The following is a 24578-nucleotide window of genomic DNA, read 5'->3' as shown; positions in this document are numbered from 1 at the left end:
CATAACTAAACAAAACACATCTTCAATTCCGTCTATTCATCACGAGCTTACTACATGGAATCTTGTGCCGTGAAAAAAGGGTTGACAGGTCTGCAGAAATCACGTTTTTGCTTCTTAAAGTTAACTTTTACCTGGTAACAACAAATATACTTGTATCTATACCAAGCAATATCATCTTCCATCTAAGTATAGAGCTTTAGTGGAGTAAAGTATCTCACGCTTTTATTCTGGGGAAAAAGATGAAAATTTTAATGGTGTCTAGGAACAGACATGGCAACCGCGTCGCACAGGAAGTATTCAGCGGCGGGAAATTCACAAACATTATGAAAGTGTTATGTGAGACTTTGGAGGCTTGGCTCTTTCACACGGGTAAATGTAACAAAACTGGACGTTTTTAGACGATTGACAAGCGCAGGTAAAGCTTTTCATTTATTTGGTTTTGTTGGCACTTTCGATGTTGAGTGCAAGCTTGCTAAAATTGGCAGCGAACTCTCAGAAACGGCTAACATATAGCCTAGCTAACATAGTGTATGTGTTTGTAACTGTGCTGGAAGGTTGATCATCATGGAGGCTCAAATGGATAAAATTGTGTCACTGTCAGATGGAGACAGTACTGTCGAACTCCAGAAGTACCTTTCCTCCCTTACAGATGACCAGGTTATTAATCTATTTTACTTACTCTATCATATTTCTGCTTTTTATGTAAATTACCAGATAAATTTTGTTCATGATCTGTATTTAAAATGCCTTTTTAACTGTCTTTTTTTTTTCTTTTTCTAGCTGATCACTGTAATTACTAATAAAGCACTGAGTGGCAAGAAGGTTGGTGTTATGTTTAAGGGCATATTTAAAGGTAAGGATTCAGTGTCATATATGTTACAGTCAGTATGTAGTTGTGTTAAATCTCTAAGCAGTAACACATTGATTGGTATTTTTTCATGTAATATTGTACTGTAGAAGTGTGCTTATAAAATATGCTTTTTTGTTTAGGCTCCCCACCCACTTCCACTGAAGGGGCAAAACGTAGACTTCTACTTTACCAACACTGCATCCCCCTGTGTGAATCTGGAGACCTACAGACTGAGGTAGCTTCAGATATCATTGGACTGCTGATGCTGGAGGTAAGACACCTCAATATAATTCCACTCTAAACAGATATATAGATACTTTATTAATCCCAAGGGAAAATCAAGTATTCAGCAGCACCAGAAGACAAAAAACAGACAACAAAACAGGTGGGTTAGTAGCCAGGTTGACATTAAGGTTAGTATATACTCTAAAAATCTTCCTAAAGAACTTACTCTAAAAAACTTCTTGTAGAATACTGTAAACAAGACTTCTAATTTAAAAATCTGTTGAAAAACTAAATGTATTGTCAATGTGCAGTATTTACACATTTACAAACACAGTGACAAGCACAGTGATTTAAAGTGACCTAAGATGATTTGACAGGTAGGTGTAGTTAAACTACATGAGGTGTTTAGATATTCTACACACACATTGGATCAGTCCTAATATGATCCTGACTGAGACAGAGGCCCTCCCCGACCACTCAGTGATGAAATGATCTAAATGCTGACCTGAAATTGATTTGTAATATGGTCTGTTCAGTCCAAATGCAGCAAGATAGAAGTTAAGAGTTAGGCAGAGTTCACAGACTGTTTTGTCTTTGTTCATGATATTCTTACTATTTCATTTTCACTTTTGTCTCTCAAATATTATACACAGACCCATACACTGTCTGGACCTTCTCTTGCACAACTCGCAACTCTTTTTGTTGATGCCATTAAAGTGGGAAAAATGGGCAACGGGAAATCCCTGGAACTGTTTCCTACTGTACTTACTGCCCTTGCAGCCTGTGAAGCTCTGTCTTATGGCAAAGGTGTGTGTAAATATTAACCTCTTATCTACTGGTGTTATCAAAAAACTCAGATATTTGAACAATAGTTTTCTAACTTGACTTTAGGAGAACTCTCTGGGGAGGAATACAAGAAGCAACTCATCAACAGCCTCTGCTCAAGCAGGTGAGGATATCTTTGCAACAATAAAATATTACAATGTAATTCTATATGTACTGCATATGCATGTAGAAAACCACAAACTATTACTTCAAGATATTAGATATTACTGTTTATACATCATTACCAAACAATTCTCTGTGCAGATGGGACCCACAATGTGTTATTCACTTAACAACCATGTTCAGGTAACATTATTTAATCTTTTTTTTTTTTTTTTTTAATTTTATTTTATTCCTTTCACAGTATTGTAGAATAATATTGTAGAGTTTTGTGATGTTTTTCAGTCCATATAACTTTAGTCATTCAGTCAGCATTTTTTTCTGTCTGTAATATTTCAGGGATGTACCGTTGTCACCAGAAGAGCTGCAGTTTCTGGTGGAGAAAGTGCAGAGGATGTTCATCAAATTAGATCTACAGGAAATTCCACCTCTAGTTTACCAGTTACTGCTTTTATCTGCAAAGGTGTGTGTGACAAACCAGGTTATTTTCTGCAACGGTTCATCTTGTTGTACTCTTTTCTTTTTTGATAATCTTATTTATCCTCATTGGGTTTGCTAGGGTTGTAAGAAACTGGTCCTGGATGGGATCATCAGTTATTTTAAAGAACAAGATCTTAGTCAGGAAGAAGAGCAAAAACACGGAGAGTGAGTTATTCACATTCTGAAATTCGAAATGAATGATTTCAGTTTTTACTACCTTTTTATTATCAGTTTACTGAATGGTATATGCTCCTGTCTGGCAGGAGCTTGGATCTGGAGGTTCAGTCCATTCCACAGGACCAGTTAAGGCATGTGGAAGGAACTGTCATCCTCCACATAGTCTTTGCTATACGACTAGACCATGAACTTGGGAGAGAATTCCTTAAAAGCTTTAAGGTATTATATGACATTTATATGAAATGACATTTATCATCACAATGTTGCTGTAGAATCTGTCATAAATACTGAACTTCATTTCTGCAGACATCCCATGGGGACCTGTGCCCCTTCAGTGTCGCCTTGTTACTGTCAGTTGCTCGGATTCAGCGCTACGAAGAGCAGGTGAAAAATCTCTGCTCCTTTACAGTTTCGTTATCCGCCCTGCTTTTGTAAATGTTACCTGCTGGCTTCACTTGTTACTGTCTCTTTTCCTTTGTTCGGTAGGTGTTTGACCTTTTGAAGGGGGCGATCATCAAAAGCTATAAGGATGAGTTGCTGCAGCAGGGGTCCAAATTCCTGCAAGACCTCATACCAGGGCACTGCAGTGTGGCTCAGATGTTAATAGACACAGTTAAGAACAGGTTAGATCCATGCTCTCTAGTTTATGGTGATGAGAGTGGCGGACATGAAATTGGTAGAATAGAAATATTGTGCATTTTATTCTTATTTTACTGAGCTAATTTTACCTGCAACTATTTTTTTGGTTTTTGTTTTATGTTACTTACCTATGTGTTTTTTGGTTATTTTTGCTTTTATTTGACAAAACAGCTATTTTGTCACTAGTTTTAGTCTTAGCCATGAGTTATTGTGAAGGCACTGTGTCTGTTGTCATATTCATAAGCAATTTTTTCAAATATCTTCTCTGATGAAACTACTGTTCAGATTTATTTTAAATGTTATATGTAGCTTCCTAAGGACAATGTCTACAAAATTTGTCTACAGTTTAATATATTTTGATTGTTGAATTTTTAACATATTTTTGAAATATTAAAAATTTGCCTTTACTTATAACGAGCCATATTTTGATGGCTTATAACATGGAAATGATTAGAGATATCATTATAGTTACTGTTGAGCACTGATAGGAAGTCATGTATGAACTTTCATTTAATTTGTTGAGTTGTCCTCAAGTGAAAGTACCACCCACATCTACTGGGAGATTGATCTCTAACATAGTGCCAGAACCTGACAACCTTGCAAATTCATGTTCTTGAAGTTTGACAGAACATGTCGATGAGCTACAGGGCCATTGGTCCTATTTTTGTTTATTTTAACGACCCTGACATGTCCAACATAATCTGATCACCTTAGATACACATCTGACATGGATTCCTCACTTTCATTTATACAGCGTGTTTGGATGGGATCATGTGACCCAGGGTTTGGTGCAGCTGGGTTTCTACCTTATGGATACATTTGGACCCAAACCTGGACCGTTTGGCAAGACTGCAGAGGGTTCTGCTACTGTAGCCAGGACCCCAACACAGCAGGCCTGTAAGCTGGGAGGTCAGGTGCTCCTCCAGGGCTTCAAGGTAGAGCATGGTTTTTATTTCATCAGCATCGGAAATGATTATTTAGCTTCTATAGAGAGTGTTGTGTCAGCTCACTGGATGGAGTGTGTTTCTTTTATGACAGATTCACGAGCCTCTCAGGGGTGAGATACTGGAGCAAGTCCTAAATCGACTGGTGACAAAAACAGCCTCACCCGTCTCTCATTACTTAGGTAACACAACCTCACATTTCCTGACAGACCCTAATCTGTCCAGCCAGAGCCTCGATTTTGATGCCTTTTGGTTTTTAACTGTTGTCTCTGATTCATTAGACCTTTTCTCTGACATTGTGGTGTCAGCTCCCATGATACTCCTTGAGTCGTCTTCGAAGGTGACAGAGACATTTGACTACCTGTCATATTTGCCTTTGGCCACTGTGCAGGGTCTGCTAAAAGCTGTTCAGGTACCAAAAACACAAAGGCACACACACCCACAAGTGTATGCTTTTGTCTACCATTGTCAACTACTATTTTCTGCTTAATCTCCAGCCATTACTGAAGGTCAGTATGTCGCTGAAAGATGCTTTGATTCTGGTTCTTCGTAAAGCTATGTTTTCCAGGTGAGTACCACATTACCTTAATCTCACGAGGACTGTTCTTACAATTGAATCAAAACTCTCTGTATTTGAGATTGTCATAAAAGTAAATTTAAACACAACCAAACACCAGTGTAGCAACCACTCTTATGCAAGACATTTTTAACATTGACCTCAGCTGAGAATCCTCCATCTAATCTTTATGACTCTACTAGCCAACTTGATGGCAGGAAGTCAGCAGTGACTGGCTTCTTGTTGCTGCTGAAGAACTTCAAAGTGTTGGGGAGCCTGGCCTCAAGTCAGTGTAGCCAGTCAATCTCCTCCAGCCAGGTAAAGCTCCTTTCAGACCGTGTGTGTGTGTGTGTGTGTATTTGTGTTTATTTATTTAGTAAAGGACGGTGTGTATTGGCATTAGTTACAAAGAACAAGATGCATGCACCAGATTTAGCAGAGAAGCTAATTTCCATCTGTTGTCCTGGACAAACGACCAACATAACAAACATCACTTAGATTAAAAAGTCCTAATACACTGGAAGAAAACCATTAAACATGACAGATATTGGAAAGTCTGCTCAGAATGAACGGCTTCAGCCAAATACATAAAACGGGGCTTACATTGTAAAAATACACTAACTTTCCTAGAGCAAGAATAAGATATAAAAGAAAGAAGGAGAGAATAAGAGAAACAGAGGAAAAAAAGAGAGCAAGAAGAATAAATAAATAGGCTAATTGTGCAGTTGCAAACCAGACATAGAAAAAAGTACAAGTAAAAACTATTGAGCTAAAAACTTTAATAGAACTAACCAAGACAGTTTATACAATACATGTGTGCAGAGATTAGTACAGTATTTGATTTTGTGTGTGTGTGTGTGTGTGTGTGTGATCTTTCTAATGACAAAAGTATGACCAGGATTCAGTTAAACATGTGCATCCGTAGAAAGGTCTGATCAACAGAATCTCTCATACAGTAACTCTCTCTGAATAGATTCAAGTGGATGTTCATTCTCGATACAACTCAGCTGCCAACGAGGCGTTCTGTCTGGAGATTCTCAGCAGCCTGCGTCGCTGCCTGAGTCAGCAGGCTGATGTGCGCCTTATGCTCTATGAGGTCAGTGATTTTACTTCTTTGTTTTTTTTTTGCTTATTACTTAATTTGAACCTTTCTACATATTGAAGTTACATTTGAAAAGTAATACTTTTATTCAGGGTGTGTACGGGTGCTTGAAATCCTTGAAAAGGCTTGAAGGTCTGAAAAGTACTTGAATTTCAGTTTAAGTGCTTGAAAGTGCTTGTAATTATGTGATTTATTTATGTGTTTTTAATATTAAAGCTGCCTGGTTAGATGTCAAGCCAAAGCTACTTACAGAGAGGTGATACATTTTGAAAAATAAAACTTTATCTCAAAAAAGAAAATTACTAGGTGTTCTCAGGTCGACTCGAGGTACAGTTTTATCTTAATCTTTGTCTCAGTGCGGGTGTGTCTGAAGAACACCAAGTGGCTTCCCTTTTTTTGGATAAAACTTTGTGTTATCCTTTAATTTTGAAACTTTTTGCTATTATGAAACACAATTTTAGATGTTTATTGCATAATTCAATGTACATCGTTGTGATAAAAAACTGACAAAAATAATCATGAGTATATGTATTCCTGTAGATATGTATTTGTACCCCAGCAATAAGATGTTGTGCTGGAAGATTTTTAAAAAGTCTCTTAAAAATGCTTGAATTTGACCTTGAAAAATGTGTATGAGTCCTGTTTATTGATGACTAGTTATGAAAACTGAGTAACCACAGACAGTATTAGTTAATACATATGAGAATGGGGGTAGTAATGACTCCTGCAAAAAGTTGTGTTTTTGAACAAGCTCTTTTTTGTATTTCAGGGTTTTTATGATGTTCTTCGTCGTAACTCCCAACTTGCGAGCTCCATCATGCAGACACTCCTCTCACAAGTATGTTTGTGGCAGTAAACATTTACTCATGTGCAATGCCAAGGTGATCTCTACACACTGAAAGATGTATGCATGTTTTCTTTGAATCACTAGCTGAAGCGATACTACGAGCCAGAACAAGATCTCCTGCCTCCAATAAAACTGGAGCCGTGCATCACTGCACACAGAGACCAAATCTACCTCCAGGAGCCTCTGGTACTCTGTCTGCTGTCTACCATTTTTGAGACTGTCTACAGCTTCTACAATGTGAATATCTTGCCAGGTCTGTCTGTTTTAAGTGCTGTTTGTTCCACCTCAGGCCCATCTGGTGAGCTGCACCATTCATTGCCTGCTGTGGCTTCAGAACACGCAGCGATCGTGTAATCTTGACAACAGTGATGATGAGGAGGAAGAGAATGAAGGATACCAATCTGAACTACAAACCATCCTGGACAGCATTACAAGACGAATGATCAAGAGTGAGCTGGAGGACTTTGAACTGGTATTTATTTTTTTCACATTAAAACTACATGCTTGAATTTATTGTGATTTGTACAAGCCAATATTTTATGTAAATAAAACAAGAATTAGAATTTTATTAAAAACTAGATTTTATGAGGAAAATGCAGGAATCCTTTTGGGAGACACGACTTAAAAAATCTCTGCATCTGTGGCATTGGACCCAAACATCCACCGTCAACCAAAGCCATGTACTGATGTAAATGTTTAATACCTGTTGATCCAGTAATCCTATCAATATATGCAAAAACACTTGGTTTATGTTCAGTTAATGATAGATTTTACAGAAAAAGTCACTTTTTCTTCAGTTTTCTCTTTCTCATATAATAACCCTCAACTTTAATCAGAGATTTTATGAACATCTACATGATCAGTGAATTAAATATAGGAAAATACATGATTTATGCTTAAAAATGCAAAATACAGAGGATAACAGAATAAATGGTGAAAAAACACTTAAGAAAGGTTAAACACAAAAGTAGCTCTGGGTCTTTATGGGTTAATGCTAATACCTGCCTTAGATTTCCATTTTCAGTTCAGAAAAACATCACAGTTTTAACTTCCTCATCAGATCAAATAGAAGATAATAAAACACACTGAACTGAATCCTAGTTTAAAGGATTGTTTTACAAGTAAAATCATGACAAGGGTGATTTGTAAATGCATGTTTAGTAAGGTAAAGGTAATGTACTGATTTTTTTTCAGCCTGCTTTACCATCCAGTATTCCTGTTTTGATGACGTAAGGAGTTGTTATCTGGCAGAAGTACACACAACTAGTGGTGTAGTCTTTAAAGTTGTGTATTGTCTGTGTTGTTCAGGATAAGTCAGCTGAGTTCTCCATGGGATCCACTGTGGGAGTGAAGAATAACATCTATGCTGTTCTGGTGATGGGAGTATATGAGGTTCTCATGGAGTACAACTTCATCAAGGCCAACTACAGGTACCAGCCCCCTCTCTTTGTATTCACTTGGTATTGTGTGGTTTGCTGTTGTATTTTTACCCCGTCCCCCGAGGGGGAGGCAAGGGGTATTGTTTTTGGTTCAGTTTGTTTGTTAACGCTCTAGCAGCAAAACTATTGGTTGAATTCATACCAAACTGGGTTTACAGATTGCCAGTAACCCAGAATAGATCTGATTACTTTTTGGGAACAGTAGGTCAAAGTTTAAATTTTTAATGAATTTTTAAAACCTTTTTTTCCTCCATTTACTTAGAATGGGCAAAAATTCAAATGTCTGTAGCAGCAAAACTTTTGATTGAATTCATACCAAATTGGGTTTATAGATTGCCAGTGACCCAGAATAGATGTGATTACATTTTGGGAAAAGTAGGTCAAAGTTTAAATTTTGTGTGAATTTTTAAAATGTTTTTTCTTCTTCCATTTACTTATAATGGGCAAAATTTCAAAATGTCTATAAAAACATCAATTTGTTTCAATTTACTTCAAACTTGGCACATATATAGAGGCAATTGATACACTGACATCAGCAAACACATAGACATGATGACATCAGTTGAATTGATGCCAAAATAAGCTACAATACATGTGAGGGGTGGGGTTTGTTGTACATGGCACCACTTGTTCACTTTTATACTTACATGTTGCACTTGCAGTAAAAGTGGTTTTGAGGAGGTGATGGAGCTGTTCACCCGCTACCATAAGATATCTGAGATCCTGAAGGAGAAATCGGGGAAAGGTCGAGCTCCCTCACATAAAACACCTCGAAGTTTACTCTCTCTGGGCTTCATATCAACTCTCCTCGAAGTGGTCTCCAGGTAAATGTTGATTACTTTTACTGTTAAGACGATAACACTACAAATGTTTTTAATTAAAGATCATTTCTAGATGTTTGTGATTTTGCTGAAAGTGCAAAAGGTGAGACAAATGTGACAAAAATGAAATTATCTCCTGCAGAGACAATACTCAGAGCAGAGAGGAAGCTCTCTCAGTTCTGCGCACAAATGGAGAATTTGTGCGATATTCACTGTGCGTGGCCGTACAGAAAATCCAGCAGCTGGAGGAAACTGGACAGACAGACGGCCCAGATGGAATGAACACAGACAAGACTTTCCGCTTCCTCCGTGACATGACAAGGTTCAGTTTCTTTGGCCAAAATTAAAAGCATTTCCTCAGACTGTTTCCTGGTTTTTCTGAATGAGAGGCTGTAATTTGGATGTGAATGTCTTCCCAGTGTGCTGATGTGGCGGTATATCAAAATCCCCAGTGTGGTGGAGGATGCAGGTAAGAAGGAGAAGCGCTCCAGCCTGTCCCACCTGTGTCTGGAGGGTCTCCTCCGGATCTTCACAACCTGCCAGCAGCGTTACTCAGACAAGATGGCCCAGCTCCTCTTCTCTGCCACGGGTTAGACATGTATAGTATTCAAACAATATAATAATAAAGGCAGCTTGTGTTTTCACACATGATTTATTTTATGCAAGAATTTCATTCATCACTTCTGTTTGGTTTTTTTCCAGAGATCTCTGACAAGGATGAGGAGCCAGAAGATGACAATGCCACAACCTTCTTTTACATCCGTCAGTTTCAGGTACATATGAGCAGAAATGGATTTGGCTTTATTCTCAGCTGATTTAATCTCCACACTGGCATCCTCAATTGCCAGTGTAAGATATAATAGTTTTTATTTCTTTTTTTAGAAAAATAATCTGCCTTATTTGAGCATCTCATTGTTATTCCAATCTCTGTCAACAGAGGGCACTGTTCATTCAGTTAAATGGTAGAGAAGAGGAATTCAACAGCAAGGAGGCCCAGCTGTTGGTCAGCATTTTGAGCGTCCTTTCACGACAGTTAAATCCCTCTTCCCAGCAGGTAGGTGTACTTTAAATAAACAGGGTCATACTAGAGGTGGCAGGACAAAATAAAGGACAATCCTCCAGCTAACACCATCTGTGTCCAATTTACAGTTTGTTCAGATGATCAAGTGGGCTGTTCAAATCTGCCAGGACACCAGTTTTGGTGAGTGATTCAAATTTATATCCATGTCCTACACACTTATCTGGTTTCTGAAGTCTTTGTTTCTCTCGCAGAGGATTCGGCTTTCACCAAGGGGATGCTCTCTCTGCTCTTCAGCCTTCATGTTCTCTTCAGGAGTCCTGTGAGCCTGTTGTTGGAACTCTGTCAAGACATCCACAGCCAGCTGGGAGATATCGATCAGGTACATAGAGTTGTCAACAGCTGCACCAAGGATCGGTTTGGAATCGTCCAAACAAGGGCAGAACTGTCACAGTTGCATCTGAACTGTGGATCAACAAACGGCCAACTTAGAAATGATAATAGCATCACATAACTTTACAAACCTCATAATCAAACTCACCCGAGTAGAAGAAACAGTGATTTCAGGATCAGTCTTCATTCTTTTAATTTAAAGCTGTGTCCTATGGTGAAAACAACAGTGCTTCTAGATTTTATCACTTTGTTTGACTCTAAAACTTCTTTATTAGCAGCTCTCATCCAATCTTATCACTTTTTGACACTGGTCAAAACTCCTGAGGAGATAGTTTCCCTCACCATGGCAAAATGACTCTCTACTTTTTCTCATGGTCGCATAAATCTCCTGGACTGTTACTGTAAATCTGTTCAGACAATATCTCTACAATCTACAAGTGATAGTATGTCCACTGTTAATACTTGTATTTGTAGTAGTATTAACTGTCATGGACATTTGTTTTGGTTGTTGGTGGTTGTGTCAGCACCAGCTGATCAACTTTTTGATAGTTGTGGTTCAGTTATTTGTGCATCCACTACATCCATGCGTCTCCCCCTACTTCCCCAGTCTGTCTCTTCCTGTCCTCCTTTACACTCTCTCTTTAACCCCAACTGGTTGAGGCAGATGTCCATCCTCCAGGAGTCAGGGTCTGCTCAAAGTTTCTGCCTGTTAAAAGGAAGTTTTTCTCACCACTGTGACCAGTCACAAGTGTTTGCTCCAGGAGGATTCTGTTGGGTTTCTGTAAATTAGCTTGTACGTCTGGTTCCAACCGGCTCTATATGTAAAGTGCCATGAGACGACTTTTGTTATGATTTGGCGCTATATAAAATTCGATTTGATACAATCCACTACATTGGCATCTTTGGCAGAACTTCAGAGCTCTTGATTCTCAACAATAATAATTGCCATTTTTTAATATTTGAAAGCAGAAATACTACATTTAACCTCTTTTAAGATTCACACCTATCAATTTTAGGGATAAAGTGAGTAATTTTTTTTGTATTTTGCCTCTCTTCACATCAGGATGTGGAGGTGGAAAAACAGACACACTTTGCCGTTGTCAACATGAAGACGGCTACAACAGCAGCGGTGAGGATCGAATGCTTGTGATTTGACAGGATACAAATATCTAAGTGTTAGTTTGCTCCCAGTGTTTGACCTCCACATCATTTTAATCTCTTGCTCCAGCTGCTGGTGCTGTCTCAGGTTGACAGAGTGCTCGATGAAGTGGACTGGCTCATCGCCAGAAAGAAAAACCAGGGCACCTCTGACAAATCAGGCAACGGTAAGAAACCTTTTACACTGACATTCATTTAGATTCCTGCTGATACCTGGAAGGGCACGAGGAAAGTGTACTTGAACGGTTTATCCCTGGCGTGTAGGCGAGGCCACCCAGACCACAGGCCAGCAAGATCCAGTAGAGAAAGCAGTGACATTGCAACTTGGGACCCTTTTGACTGCACTTAATGAGCTGGTGCAGACAGCCCTGCTGCCTGGTACATGCACCATTACACTGTTAAGACAACTGAGCCGCACATACACCATCCTCACCACCCTGGTCAAATATGTGAGTATGCATCCTCCCTCTTAACTCTGTGACTGTAGAGTTTGTTTAGTTTTCCTAGTGTGACTTCTTCAATGTGTTATTTCAGTATATCCAGGTGTGTTCCAGCCAGAACGGCACACTGCCAGCACGCTTCGAGAAACTGGTGAGTCACCTATTATTTGGGTGTTTCAAAATTTTTGGCTCCTGATCTCAGGTTAATCTGGTGTTTTTCTTTATATATATACATGCAGGTCAAGTTGTCTGGCTCCCACCTGACACCACAATGCTACTCATTTATCACATATGCACAGGTACACTTTAGTTTTCTACTGCAGTCCACGCCAGAGCTTTGTGTTTTTAGAAAAGACAACAGCATCTATGTCAAATTGACAGAATTACATCCTTAAGAATTTGTTACTATCATGTTATTACTATCAGAGTGGCGAACTAAGTGGTGGAAGTGCAGATGACAAGAAGAAAAAGCGAAGGAATGACGCGAACACTGCAGCCTCTGTAAGGGCATTTGTCTCATAACAGCTTTTTGATTATGACATTATCTTAATATGTTCTCTTTGTGTCTTTATTGTAAAAAAATATGCACATACATTGTGCAACAAAACATACAACAAAAACAAAATGATTTTTCTTTCTGTTATGGCAGTCAAAACTCCTGCGTGAGATGAAGGTCATTCCTAATCTGATCTTCAGCATTGAACAGTATGAAAAATACCTCATCACACTCTCAAAGAAGTCAAAGGTAAGTGGGATGGATGACTGATGTACAAAAGAAACACATTTAACACTGCTTTAAAGAGAACAAGAGAGTTTGGCAATTTACAGTCAGTCTTAAACAAACCTCTGTCTGTATATTGTTCAGGTGAATCTGATGCAGTACATGAAGCTGAGCACTTCGAGAGACTTCCGTATCAATGCTGCCACTCTGGATGCAGCTCTGCAGGAACAGGATGACAGCCAGCAGGCAAGACCCAGCTCATATTGCATCCTAGTAGCTATATTATAAACACTGTCAACTTGTATAGAAACATTAGACCTGTATATGGAAATATGAATACAGTCTGGTACATTTCCCAATGTTCTCCAGTAGATTTTGCTGGTCAAGATCTGTGTTTTTGTTTATTTCTTCCTCCGTTCCTTTCAGACAACGGCATCCCAGGATGAAGAGGAGGAGGCACAAGAGCCCAAACAGAAGAAGAGAAAACAGTGAGCTTGACTCACTTTGGTCCCTTTCTCCAAATTCTCCCTCAGATTTCCAACTTGACCAGTCATGGAACAATGCTCTGGTAGTTGTGTGTTTGGCCTGTTTTTCTGAGTTCAGCCCCAAATACATTATCTTCCTTTGGTTAGCGAGCCTCTTGTGCTTTCGATGATTTGATAGACATCCAAGGCCTCACCTGTTAAAAGTTTGTACACACTATAATTATCTCCTGTGTATCTAAAAAAAATATGTGGATGTCTCCTGTATTTCCTTTATAACTGTTATTAAAGTTACACTCTGGTTGCACTTTATTTCACACTGATACAATGCATTGCAATTATAATACAGATTAAAAAATACTCACCTGGTGATATGTTGTATCTTCGTTCCATGCCTGTGGGATTCGAGGGAGTCACACAGTCCATGACGACCTCCTTCCTCAAACACTTGTCAATATCAACTGCACTGAAGAAAGCCACTGACTGAGGCAGGTCCTGCATGCCCAGTGCATGAGCAAACATGCTCCTAAAGAAATGAGAAAACACCACACTATTAAAGACCCAGGGTTTGTCTAGATTTTTCAAGGTAAAATTCAGGCACTTTTAAGGGTAATTTTCAAGTTTTTCCAGCACAGCACCTTATCGCTGGGGTAAAATACATATCAACCAGGAATACATATTCTTTCTTTTTCTCTCTTCTCTCCTTTCTTTTATATCTTATTCTAGGAAATGTTATTGTAGTTTTAGAATGTAAGCCCCTTTTTATGTATTTGGCTGTAACCGTTCAGCCTGAGCAAACTTTCCTACATCTGTCATGTTTAACGGTTTTCTTCCAGTGTATTAGTACTTCATAATCTATGTGATGTTTTATGTTGGTCGTTTGTCCAGGACAACAGACGGAAATTAGGTTCTCTGCTAAATCTGGTGCACACATCTTGTTCTTTGCAACTACTGCCAATACACACTGTCCTGTAACTAAATAAACACAAATACATATACTCATGATTATTTTCACTTTTTATCACAATAATGTACATTGTATTATGCTATGGACATCTAAAATTATGTTTCATAATAGCAAAAAGTTTAGAAATTAAAGTAGAACACACAGTTTTATCTAAATAAAAGGAAGCCACTTGGTCTTCAGACACATTCCCACTGAGACAAAGATTAAGATAAAAATGTACCTGGAGTCGACCTGAGAACACCTGCTGATTTTCTTTTTTGACAGTTTTATTTCTCAAAATGGATCACCTCTCTGTAAGTAGCTTTGGCTTGTGTTAATATTAAAAATAAAACACATTACAGAGTTTTAATTGCAAGCACTTAAACTAAAATTCAAGCTCTTTTCAGACCTTGAAAACACAACATTCATTCATTATAATTTCTTTCAGTAATAAACGGTTGAAAACAGACCTTGTGAGCAGGTTGGTGATCTGAAGCGCCAGCGCTGCTCGGTAACGATCTTCACTGCGGACGAGGTACCGCACCTCATCGTGTATGCTGATACAAAACCGGCCGTCAATGTCATGCTCCTCAAAGAGCCACTTCATTGCCACCAGCATCAGATGGAGATAGTCCACTGCTGAGCTCTGCACCACCCAGTTCACTCTGCTGGTGATAAACTGCCAAAAGACATGGAGACTAACATAAAACGGCAAACAAGGTCCCCTTTCTCATGCTAATTGTACAGTTGAACACAGTGGGGCTGATGCCTCTCTCTCACCTCATCTTTAACTGCTTTTGGCTCCAAAGCTCTGCTGATCCTGCAGCCTAAAACAGGAGTGGACGGCTGCTGGGAATGTGCTATGTTTTCAAGCTTATTGAACATAGCCGACTCTGTACCCCGAGCCCACACACGCTTACCGAGCACATCCCATTTCCTCCGCCGAGTGCTGAGAGTTAAAATGTTCAAAAGAGAAAAAAAAAACTGGGGATGTAAGAGAATATTCTACAAGCCAGGTTCCTGTGAATGATTAATGAGGACATTTTGTTTTGGTAATTTCCAGGTTTAGATATGTTTCTCTTGGTCTGTTTTATAAAACAAAAACCCAGAATTTCTAAAACTAAAGATGAGTTAAGTGTTTTCAGAGTATTTGGAGCACACAGCTCAGCCAAAATGTTTACCACTAGAGCATGAAGCACCGTGGGCTTGATGTTGTCAAAATCTCGACAGGAAGGATGTCCAATTGACAAGACACTCCTACACAAACGGCTTCTATGCCTGGATCAGTGTCCAACTTTTTGCACAGGAGTGTGGAATAATAGGTCAAATGGATTAAAGCCAGATTTTATGACAACTGACTTGACAGTTCCAAATGTAAAGTCTGGTTGGTTTAGGATTCAAGTGGGAAAAAGAAAGCTAGATGCAAAATGTGACATCTAAAAAGCACTGTCATCTAATCTCAGCATCTTAGCAACAACTTTCTGACATACAGGGGTTGGACAAAATAATGGAAACACCTTAAAAAAATCAACAAAATATTATTTAATATGGTGTAGGTCCGCCTTTTGTGGCAATTACAGCCTCAATTCTCCGAGGTATTGATTCATACAACTTGTGAATTGTTTCCAAAGGAATTTTAAGCCATTCTTCAGTTAGAATGCCCTCCAACTCTTTTAGAGACGATGGCGGTGGAAATCGACGTCTTACTTGAATCTCTAAAACTGACCATAAATGCTCAATAATGTTGAGGTCTGGGGACTGTGCCGGCCATACGAGATGCTCAACTTCATTAGAATGTTCCTCATGCCATTCTTTAACAATTCTAGCTGTATGGATTGGGGCATTATCATCTTGAGGTGAAGGTGTTTCCATTATTTTGTCCAACCCCTGTAACAGCTATGTAGCAAGAAAGCAATGCACATTATAGCTGGACTTGGCTGTGTTTATATCTTCATAATGAACATCTACCAACTTATAACATCATCCTCAGATCCAGAAAATCTGAGGCTGACGTTTGAAATATAAAATGTGTAAAACTGAGAGGCTCTTGGATGTGTGCATTTACTTTAGGATTCAAATGTTTGCTCACTATTGTGATGCCAGTCTAGTAATTCGCCGCAACTCCTGCAAGGAGACACTTCCATCCTCATCCCTCTCCACGTCCACATCAACCTCCTTCACCAGCCACTCGCCCTCTTCTGACAGATGGTACCTGACAAAACACAGAAGAGCACGTCATCACATTAACACAGTCCCTGAACCTGCAGAATACATTCTTTGCTGAGATGCAGATGACTTGTTAAACGTACCTGCGTATGCCCTTTGTTAGAGCGTACATCTGCCGGGCCTTACTAGCAGCTTCTGGTTGACTGAGGCGGTGGTTGAACTGCATCAGGAGCCTCTCAGCAAAGGGCTGTCCTGCACCGTAGATGCGGCCATAGTTGAACACCTTGGCGTGTTCTCGGCTGATGCCAACAGTGTCGGCGGTTCGGCTGTGCAGGTCAGTGCCCTGACTCTTCTTTCCTTGAAGGGTCATCCAACCAAAGGCAGTACAACCTAAGCCCAGTAACGATATGGCATGAGCACATCACTAACTCTTACTCAACACTACATTAAGCTAAAAAAAAAAAAAAAAAAAAGTACTTCCATTGACATCATTTAATAATATAACTTTTTTTAAACACATATCTTTATTGAATTTTTAACACATATATCTTTTCTGACATGAATTGGTAACATTGTGAGGGCTTCCCCTGAGCATAAACCCCCAAAACCGCATAATCAAACATCATCTAAAAATAATACAAAAAAAAAAAAAAAGGGGGGTATGGTTTCACTTTGTAAGTTATGATGATGAGATATCAGGCCTTGATTCTAAAAATTGGAGAAATTAATTCCATATCTTGTGGAAGATATGAGTTTTCCATTTAATTGTGTACGTGAACCTTTCAAGAGCTATGCAGGACAAGAATTACGCAAACCATGAACAATGGACAATCAACACTTTTCCAGTTTCTAGCTATAAGACACTTCGCATGTATTAGACAGAGGTTCACCAGCCTACTTTCATGAGTTTAAAGTGCTAAAGTTTCTGGAATAAGACCTACACTACAGATCTATGGATACATTGAGATCTATAATACTGTAAATTGTGTTAATTATCCTTCTCCAAAATTCTTGCCTATGTTCACATTTCCAAATACAGTGATACAAGGTACAATATAACTTTTTTTCATTGATGTAAGAAGATTGTTAAAGTTTACCGTGCATGCCAGCAAAATGAGCCTCTCCAAGCACAGCAGCAATCCACAACTCTTGAGAGTCCACATCTGCTCCCACCAGGTGGTACCCAGGTGGGACTTGGACCATGGCCTTCAGCTCACTGCCTACTCGATCCCGCTGTTGACACAAGGCAAATTAAACTCCACTTCTGTGCATATTTTACTATATGGAATAAGATTTCTGTATTGATTTTGAACTCATTCATTCATCTTCAGAACCACTTTATCCTTGAGAGTGTCACAGGGGGGTGCTGGAGCCAACCCCAGCTACCTATGGGTGAAGGCGGGGCTCACCCTGGATGTGTCACCAGTTCATTGCAGGGCTGACATATAGAGACGAGCAACCAATCACTCTCACATTCACACCTATGGGCAATTTAGATTAACAAATTAATCAATATTCCAATCATTATTTATTTTTCACCTGCTTCTTACCCGAGCATTGCTAGCTGTCAGCCACGTTGGCTCCACAGCCCTACGCGTTACTGTTCCAGCAGTGATGACCTGAGGTAATATGGCACCATAGTGACCTTCTTCGTCAAACTCGTTATGTCTTAGGAGGACAGAAGAACACAGAGATTGTGAGATTGTCTGATGATGTTTTCCCCCTCTAAGTATGGATTATCTGTAATCCTGAAGAAGCTCAAGCACTGAGAAGTAGATGCTACAAACCTGCTGACATTTCGTGGAAGTTCTCCCTTACGCAGCCACACCACCATCTGAGAACTAAATACAGACAGAGGACAGATTTCAACTTAACAACATTACCAGTGATCCTGACTATAATCTACACCCAAACAAATAACTTTATGACACAAAATATGACTAGTACCTGATACGTTTATGAGCATTCCTCCAGAAGGACATCATTTTATTGATCTCCAGAGCACGTGTAGCATTGGTCCCACCTCTTCCTGCCCTTAAAGTACCATCCTCCATCTTGGAAAGGAAGTCTTTTGAAAAAGGACTGCCAACATTGTTGTGATTACCATCCTGAAAGTGAAAGAATTAAAACAGCTCAGTTTGTTTTTTGTTAAGTTACCTGAAGACTGTTACTGACTGAAGAAAACCAGCTGAACATCACTTCACCTTATGAGGTAATTTGAAAAACCAGCATCCTGGGATGTCTACATCATTGTATGGTCCGTTTCCATGGTGATAATGGCAGTGACTCTCCTCCGAGATATGATGTGGATTTCTGGACTATTTTATACAACAAACTGCAGTAAGTACACCAAGTCTGCTCAGTAAAACACATGAATACCTCTGAACATGCATGATACAGCACAGACGAATATTATAAAATCTAAAAAAGCTATTGTTAAGCACATTTATAACAGTACAGTTCATTCATGTAATCTGTCACCCACATAGATCTAGTCTTGACACCTTCACAAATACAGACCACTTCATTCAAGCTGTGTTTCTTCCTCTCATCTTTCACCATTCTGACTCCATTTGCCTCTGTCAGTCTTTCCAGGGAACTCAGCTGCTCCACCTTATCAACAAGAGAGAAAATGTATAGTGTAACTGACATGTTTCTAAGGAATAAGAAAGACAGAAAGTAGTGTTGAAGTCATGATACATAAGGAGTGTGTACATACCTTTGCCCACACACTGGTGTCTGTAAACATGAGGTCCTCTGAGGGGTTGACGTCCAGATACTCGGGTCTCTCTTTGCTATTTTGCTCACAGTACTCTCTGTAAATGCTCTCAATAGTTCTGTGGAACAAACAAATCTTTAACTTCTAAATGTGAGACAGCATAAGTAAACGAAATATGCAGCCATCGTTCCATCTGGGACTCTGACAACTTCAGGGAAAGGGCTTCTGCTCATGCCCAGAGTCAGGATTAAACAAGAAGCAGTAACATTTCAGTTTTATGCTGCCAAAATCTGGATAAGTCTGTGTGTGACGATATGAGACAAGCCCCAACACTGACAATGTTTAAGTCCAAGATGGAAACATTTCTTTAAAGCCCTGCATTTGTCAACTGAAATTATTTTTCTGCACACTTCTTTTTATTTTTATATTCTATTTAAAATTCTACATTTTACTGTTTTAATCTTCATTCTTGTCTATGTATTTATAACATGCCTTCTATTTTTGAAAAGCACTTTGAATTACCCTGTGTATGAATTGTGCAATACAAATAAACTTGCCTTGCCTTGATAAGCCTGTTAAGATTATCTATTCAAGATTTGTTAGCAATCATGCATTACTGTAACAACACTTTTTTTAGGTTTAGTAAAAAAAAAAAAAAAAAACACAGAGATTCCTTTGAATGAAAAGTGCTTGATAAATGCATTTTCTTATTATTATTACTATTATTATTGTATGTATTAAGTACCTGTGTGGGCATATGGGCCCTTCATTTTCCTCCTGAGAATTCAGGTTGTCCCTGCGGCCAGGGACCAGGTAGCCCCACCCATGTTTCTCTGTGTAATGTAGGGGGAAGCCATCCCACGTCAGACCCATCAGCTTTGGTGTCAATCTCATCTGTAGACTTATGAGACTGGCTCCAGGTGACCAGTTATCCTCAGTCATCTTTTCACACAGCTTACGATACCATCTGATGACACGCATAAAACACGCAAAAACTGTAGCAATGATTTGAATCATTGTGTCACTTTTGAATAAAAAAATGACTGGTTTTCTGGTGTCAATAGTCATCTTACTCAGGATGCCCAGGCAGATGTTGTCTTCTTTTGGGAAGTTGATTCACTGTCTCTTTCAGATTCTCCACAGCCAGTCTACTGGGGCAATGGCCTGCCATTTCCTCTTCAGATGGAGGGCCTTGGTCTGACAACACAACAAACAGTATAATGACTCCATAAACTTTAGAAAGAAGCATGCATTGCTGTCTTTAAGGTGAGATTCTGAGTATATTTCTACCTTCTTCCCAGTTTGTAGGAATAACTGCTTTTTCAGCCGTTGTTTTGGAGCGTTTCTTTTTACTTGCAGTTGCTTTCTTCACCTTGAATTCCTGCACATCCCACTCAAGATCCCAAAGCCAGGGGTCATCTTTGTATCTTTAATACAGAAATTAAATACATGCCATTCAGTGGATGTTTTCTCGCAATGCACCGTAAAAAACTGTTCCTGCAAAAGTACCGGGAGCGCAAATTATGTATAAATATGTTTAATTAATGAGGTAGATTTGGATGGAACAGAAAAAAACATGGTATTCAAAGAGTAGTCTCCTGACCTGTCATCCTGAAGGAGTTGGCAAGCATCGTCAGCTAGAATCATTAGAGACTTCTTCAGCTCTCTCTGGAGTTCTTCATATATGTCCTGAGATTCTTCCAGGTACCGTCCCCAGCTTTGATTGACAGGAAGGTAGCTCACCCCCATCTCCAGCATTCCCGCTAACGTTACTGGATGAGGACACCTGAATAAAGAAATGGCACTATTCTGTAAAAATAATGCTCTTGGAAGGATATTCTGAAGGTTTCAACAACTGAAATTTGAAACTTGCGAGAGTTTCTTCAACCATTAACCCTCTAAGACTGAGAACATCATCTGTGGCTAAAATTACTTTCTCAAAAATGTTCAGTAACTTTCAGCTATTAATCCTGCAAATATTCTCTAAAAAGTCAGGTACAATGGAGTTTCTCACCTTGCCAGCGGTAACATATGTCTCATTTGCAAAGTCAGAGGCTTCAAAGTGAATGTGTTCAAGCCTTAATACTCTGCAGAACTAATTCATCATAATTTCATATTTTTTGCCAATAGATTGCTGTAACTTGCTTAAGAATGGTTAAATGTATAAAAATGGATTTGGAAGTCTAAAACACCCACATATATTTTTCTAAATAGGAAACAAATCTCACTAGAAGTTCTGTAAAGCACAGTATTTGTACAGCAGTTTTCAAAATCTTATATTCTATTATAATATAATAATTCAGACTGAATGAATGACTGTTGAATTTTAAACTTTTAATATTGACCAGTGAAACCTACAGAAGAGGATTAGGCCCAATGGGAAAAAAAAAATTAAGGTCCAATATATTTTTTAAATTATTATTATTATGAGAAAAAGTCAGAATTCTGAGAAAAAAGTTAGAATTCTCATTTTTTTCTCAGAATAATAATAAAACAAATATATTGGACCTCAATTTTTTTTTTTTTTCCAAGTGGCCCTAATCCTCTTCCGTAGAAACATCTGTTACATTAATGCAGATATCCTGCAAGTACATATCACAATGACATTTAAAATAAATGTTCAGTAGATGATGGGGGGAGCTGCTGACCTCTCCATGAAGAGGGGTAACTGTTCTGTGAAGACCTGATGGGTGGCCTGTACATCCAAGGCGCAATACTGCATTAACTCCTGCAGGGGACAGCAAAGGCATAATTACTGGCCAGATTGTTCATGATGAGAGACAGTAAAGAAGGCGAAACAATGATGGTAACATGATCAAATGTGGCCGACTGTTACAGATATTTTAACACAAGAAACTCATCATGGACCTCTGACCTGAAAGTTGTTCCTGACATCCATCATGCTTCCCTTCACAAAAGTATCTCTGGCTTCTTTCTGCAGTCGCGGCCCTCCCACATAGAGACTATGGACATCAGCCAGGTTATTGATGCTACTAATATTCACCCAGTCCCAGGAGCCAATCTGAACACAAAGACATCATGTCACATTCATATTTGCTTATGCTAATGATCAAGTAACTTGTGTAATCTAAGGACTACTGCAACACACTCACACCTACTACAAAACAAGGCAAAACAGACACAAACCGTCAGACCACCCTTTTTCTGTCCAGCTTTTTTAATATGTTCCTTGACTTCCTGAAGGCCCCTTTTTTTACCCATCTTACTAGCCATCCACAATGTTCGCTGGAAACCAGTCAGCCCAGAGATGGCCATGTGAAGGCTCATAGTATCCATGAAGCGCACCTTAGAGCCCTTTGAGAAAGAAAACAATTTCACTGATATGTACAAGAATATTACATAAAGATGAGGTACAAGTAAAGAGACCTATTTTTCCACATGAATAACTTAAATATGATCAAAAATAAAAGCAGGAGACTTGAAAATGATGTCTCACACACAACCAAATGAAAAACACACCATTCACTCAACACTGACCTTCAATAAGTACTGTTCCTTAATGTAGGATCGGTCAAAACTGACATTATGACCCACTATGAGCCTCTCCTTCCACTGACCACGTTGAGGTCGAGCAGAGTTCACGGATGTTTCCAGCGGGATGAGATCAGCTAAGGTCAACTGATTTGACCAGGAGTACCGCTCTTCAATCAGACGTTTACTGCACCACGAGTACCTAGAAAAGGAGATCAAACCAGTGAGGGCACACTGATCAGCAGTCTGTCAGTAAACTTCTCCATCTTGAATCTTTAACTTTTACTCACCAGGCAGTAGGTGACACAGCAACTGCTAGTGTAGGACATTGTCCCTCCGTTGTGCACACTTCCACATCAAACACCAGTGCCGTTTCATCTGGGAAATCCACCTTCTTGCTTTCCCCATCAGGCCCATACTGTGTCCAGCCAACCCCCCAGGTCCACTCCTGAGGCATTGGAGGCAGCTCGGCCTGCTGCAATGAAGCTGCAGCCACCAGGTAGGGAAGGCTTTGCGTCTTGGCCAAGATGCGGAAGTGCTCATCAATATTTTTGCCATACATTTTAGGAAGCTTTAGCTCCACATCAGGCAGCAGTGAAGTTTCCTTCCCCCACAGGTGGTGCTTCTGCAGGTGCTTAATGCTGCGCTCCACATCTTCCTCCTTATATTCTGGCTCGATGCCTCTAAAGATCTGCTCATGGAGATTCTTTGACAGCATCTGGATGTTGAGGGGGTTCAGTCGAGACTCTGTGGAGTCCTTCCCCTGGACAGGTTGAGACTTGGTGGAGTAGAGGGAGCGTAGACATGGCCATTGTAGGCAGATGAGAGGTCTCTGCAGAGGGGACCGTAGGACATGCAGCATCACCTCATGAGGATTTTCCAGTAGACCTGAAACACATTATATCATCAACTACATTTGCATCTACAATAGACCTAAAACAGATTAACCCTTTCATGCAATAATTATGAGAACCTTAGTTGAGTTTTTTTGTTGTTTTTTTTTTTAGTGTTTTTATTCCTCCTTAGGCATGAAAAAAACAGTACAATTGAGTTGGGTTTTTTTCAGGGATTAACAAAAATGTCCACTCAGCTACACCATGCGTTATATTCTTGAAGCACAGAAACATATATTTAAAACCCAATATCAGAAAATGATATGAAAACAATGAAATAAAAACATGTTAAATGCTGCTAATCTAATATTTTCTCACATTTTAACATATTCTAATACTAGTTATTACTCACTTCATGAAGATGATGTGCAAAAAAAATTAATTAAAAAAAAAAAAAAAAAAAAAACAAAACTTTTTGTCTAAAAATAACCCCAAAACTGTTTCTTACAGTCTAACAATTAACTGTTGTTTAAACTCAAACATGTTATTGCAGATCAGGTTTATCAAGAACAGCAAAGTTATAGTAATGATATGAATTGCAGTGTTTGGGATGATGTATAAGTGTCCACTGTGTTGGCTGATATCCAACTAAAACAACAAAATATAAAAATATAATATACATATAAAATATACATAAAATAAAATAAAATATACAAGAGAACAGCTGGAGAATAGTTGTCCACTGTAGTAACCATTATGCATGAAAAGGTTAAATCATCAACTACATCTGCATCTACAACTACATTAAAACAGTTAGAGCAGGACAGAACAAAGACCCAATACGTGCTCCTTGTGTTATAATGATTTAATAATTAGAACAGAGACAAAAGGTTACACAAAACACTGGTTAAAAGTTAGTATGGTGACTTGCACCAGGTCTCTTCACTTACAACACTGAGGCTAAACTTAACAGGACATTGGTAAGGCAATTAGCATTAGCTTAACTCAAAGACACACCATCCGTATATTTGCAAAAAATAAAAGAAACCCAGTCTTACCTAATGTGTGTTTTAACTCGCAGTGTTAATATGATCATTGAACGATGTGTTAAATTAATCCAAATATGACGTTAAGTTTGTAACCTTAGCATGCTAACCCACGGTGTTTGTTGACTGTGCTACGTCA

At 39.0% G+C, this 24578-nt stretch overlaps 2 protein-coding genes across 6 annotated transcripts; one reads left to right on the top strand and one right to left on the bottom strand.

Annotated features, from left to right (window-relative positions):
• Positions 1-298: 298 nt before the first annotated feature.
• On the top strand, positions 299-13549 carry fanci (FA complementation group I). Of its 2 annotated transcripts, none has more exons than XM_030136882.1 (38): positions 299-415; positions 555-657; positions 781-853; positions 991-1121; positions 1729-1882; positions 1967-2024; positions 2165-2206; positions 2360-2483; positions 2580-2665; positions 2764-2896; positions 2984-3061; positions 3164-3300; positions 4071-4251; positions 4355-4442; positions 4542-4672; positions 4758-4828; positions 5020-5134; positions 5790-5912; positions 6688-6756; positions 6850-6951; positions 7055-7237; positions 8074-8195; positions 8867-9028; positions 9168-9347; positions 9445-9614; positions 9728-9798; positions 9963-10079; positions 10175-10226; positions 10298-10425; positions 11500-11565; positions 11665-11761; positions 11859-12043; positions 12129-12185; positions 12274-12333; positions 12461-12535; positions 12684-12779; positions 12900-13001; positions 13182-13549. In XM_030136882.1, the coding sequence occupies exons 2-38, from the start codon at positions 565-567 to the stop codon at positions 13245-13247; spliced, it is 3978 nt and encodes a 1325-aa protein (XP_029992742.1). In that variant the 5' UTR covers positions 299-415; positions 555-564; the 3' UTR covers positions 13248-13549. The 2 variants fall into 2 exon arrangements, with proteins under 2 accessions (XP_029992742.1, XP_029992743.1); XM_030136883.1 differs by having other exon boundaries at positions 358-369; positions 13182-13314.
• On the bottom strand, positions 12316-24572 carry polg (polymerase (DNA directed), gamma). 4 transcript variants are annotated; one of them, XM_030136884.1, is made up of 23 exons: positions 24452-24572; positions 22851-23448; positions 22567-22762; positions 22216-22383; positions 21944-22090; positions 21717-21796; positions 20672-20854; positions 20359-20495; positions 20142-20265; positions 19814-20035; positions 19069-19186; positions 18870-18962; positions 18554-18667; positions 18297-18457; positions 18137-18190; positions 17900-18017; positions 17447-17582; positions 16493-16739; positions 16273-16395; positions 14964-15132; positions 14654-14862; positions 13603-13763; positions 12316-13434 (listed from the first exon to the last, which is right to left on the bottom strand). In XM_030136884.1, exons 2-23 carry the CDS (start codon positions 23420-23422, stop codon positions 13370-13372), a joined length of 3597 nt encoding a protein of 1198 aa, XP_029992744.1. In that variant the 5' UTR covers positions 23423-23448; positions 24452-24572; the 3' UTR covers positions 12316-13369. The 4 variants fall into 4 exon arrangements, with proteins under 4 accessions (XP_029992744.1, XP_029992746.1, XP_029992745.1 ...); XM_030136886.1 differs by having other exon boundaries at positions 18554-18640; XM_030136885.1 differs by having other exon boundaries at positions 24550-24565.
• Between the last annotated feature and the right edge of the window lie 6 nt (positions 24573-24578).

The sequence above is a fragment of the Sphaeramia orbicularis genome, chromosome 6 (genome assembly GCF_902148855.1).
Source record: "Sphaeramia orbicularis chromosome 6, fSphaOr1.1, whole genome shotgun sequence".
NCBI classification, from domain to species: domain Eukaryota; kingdom Metazoa; phylum Chordata; class Actinopteri; order Kurtiformes; family Apogonidae; genus Sphaeramia; species Sphaeramia orbicularis.
This window is presented reverse-complemented; position numbering and strand designations above follow the sequence as displayed.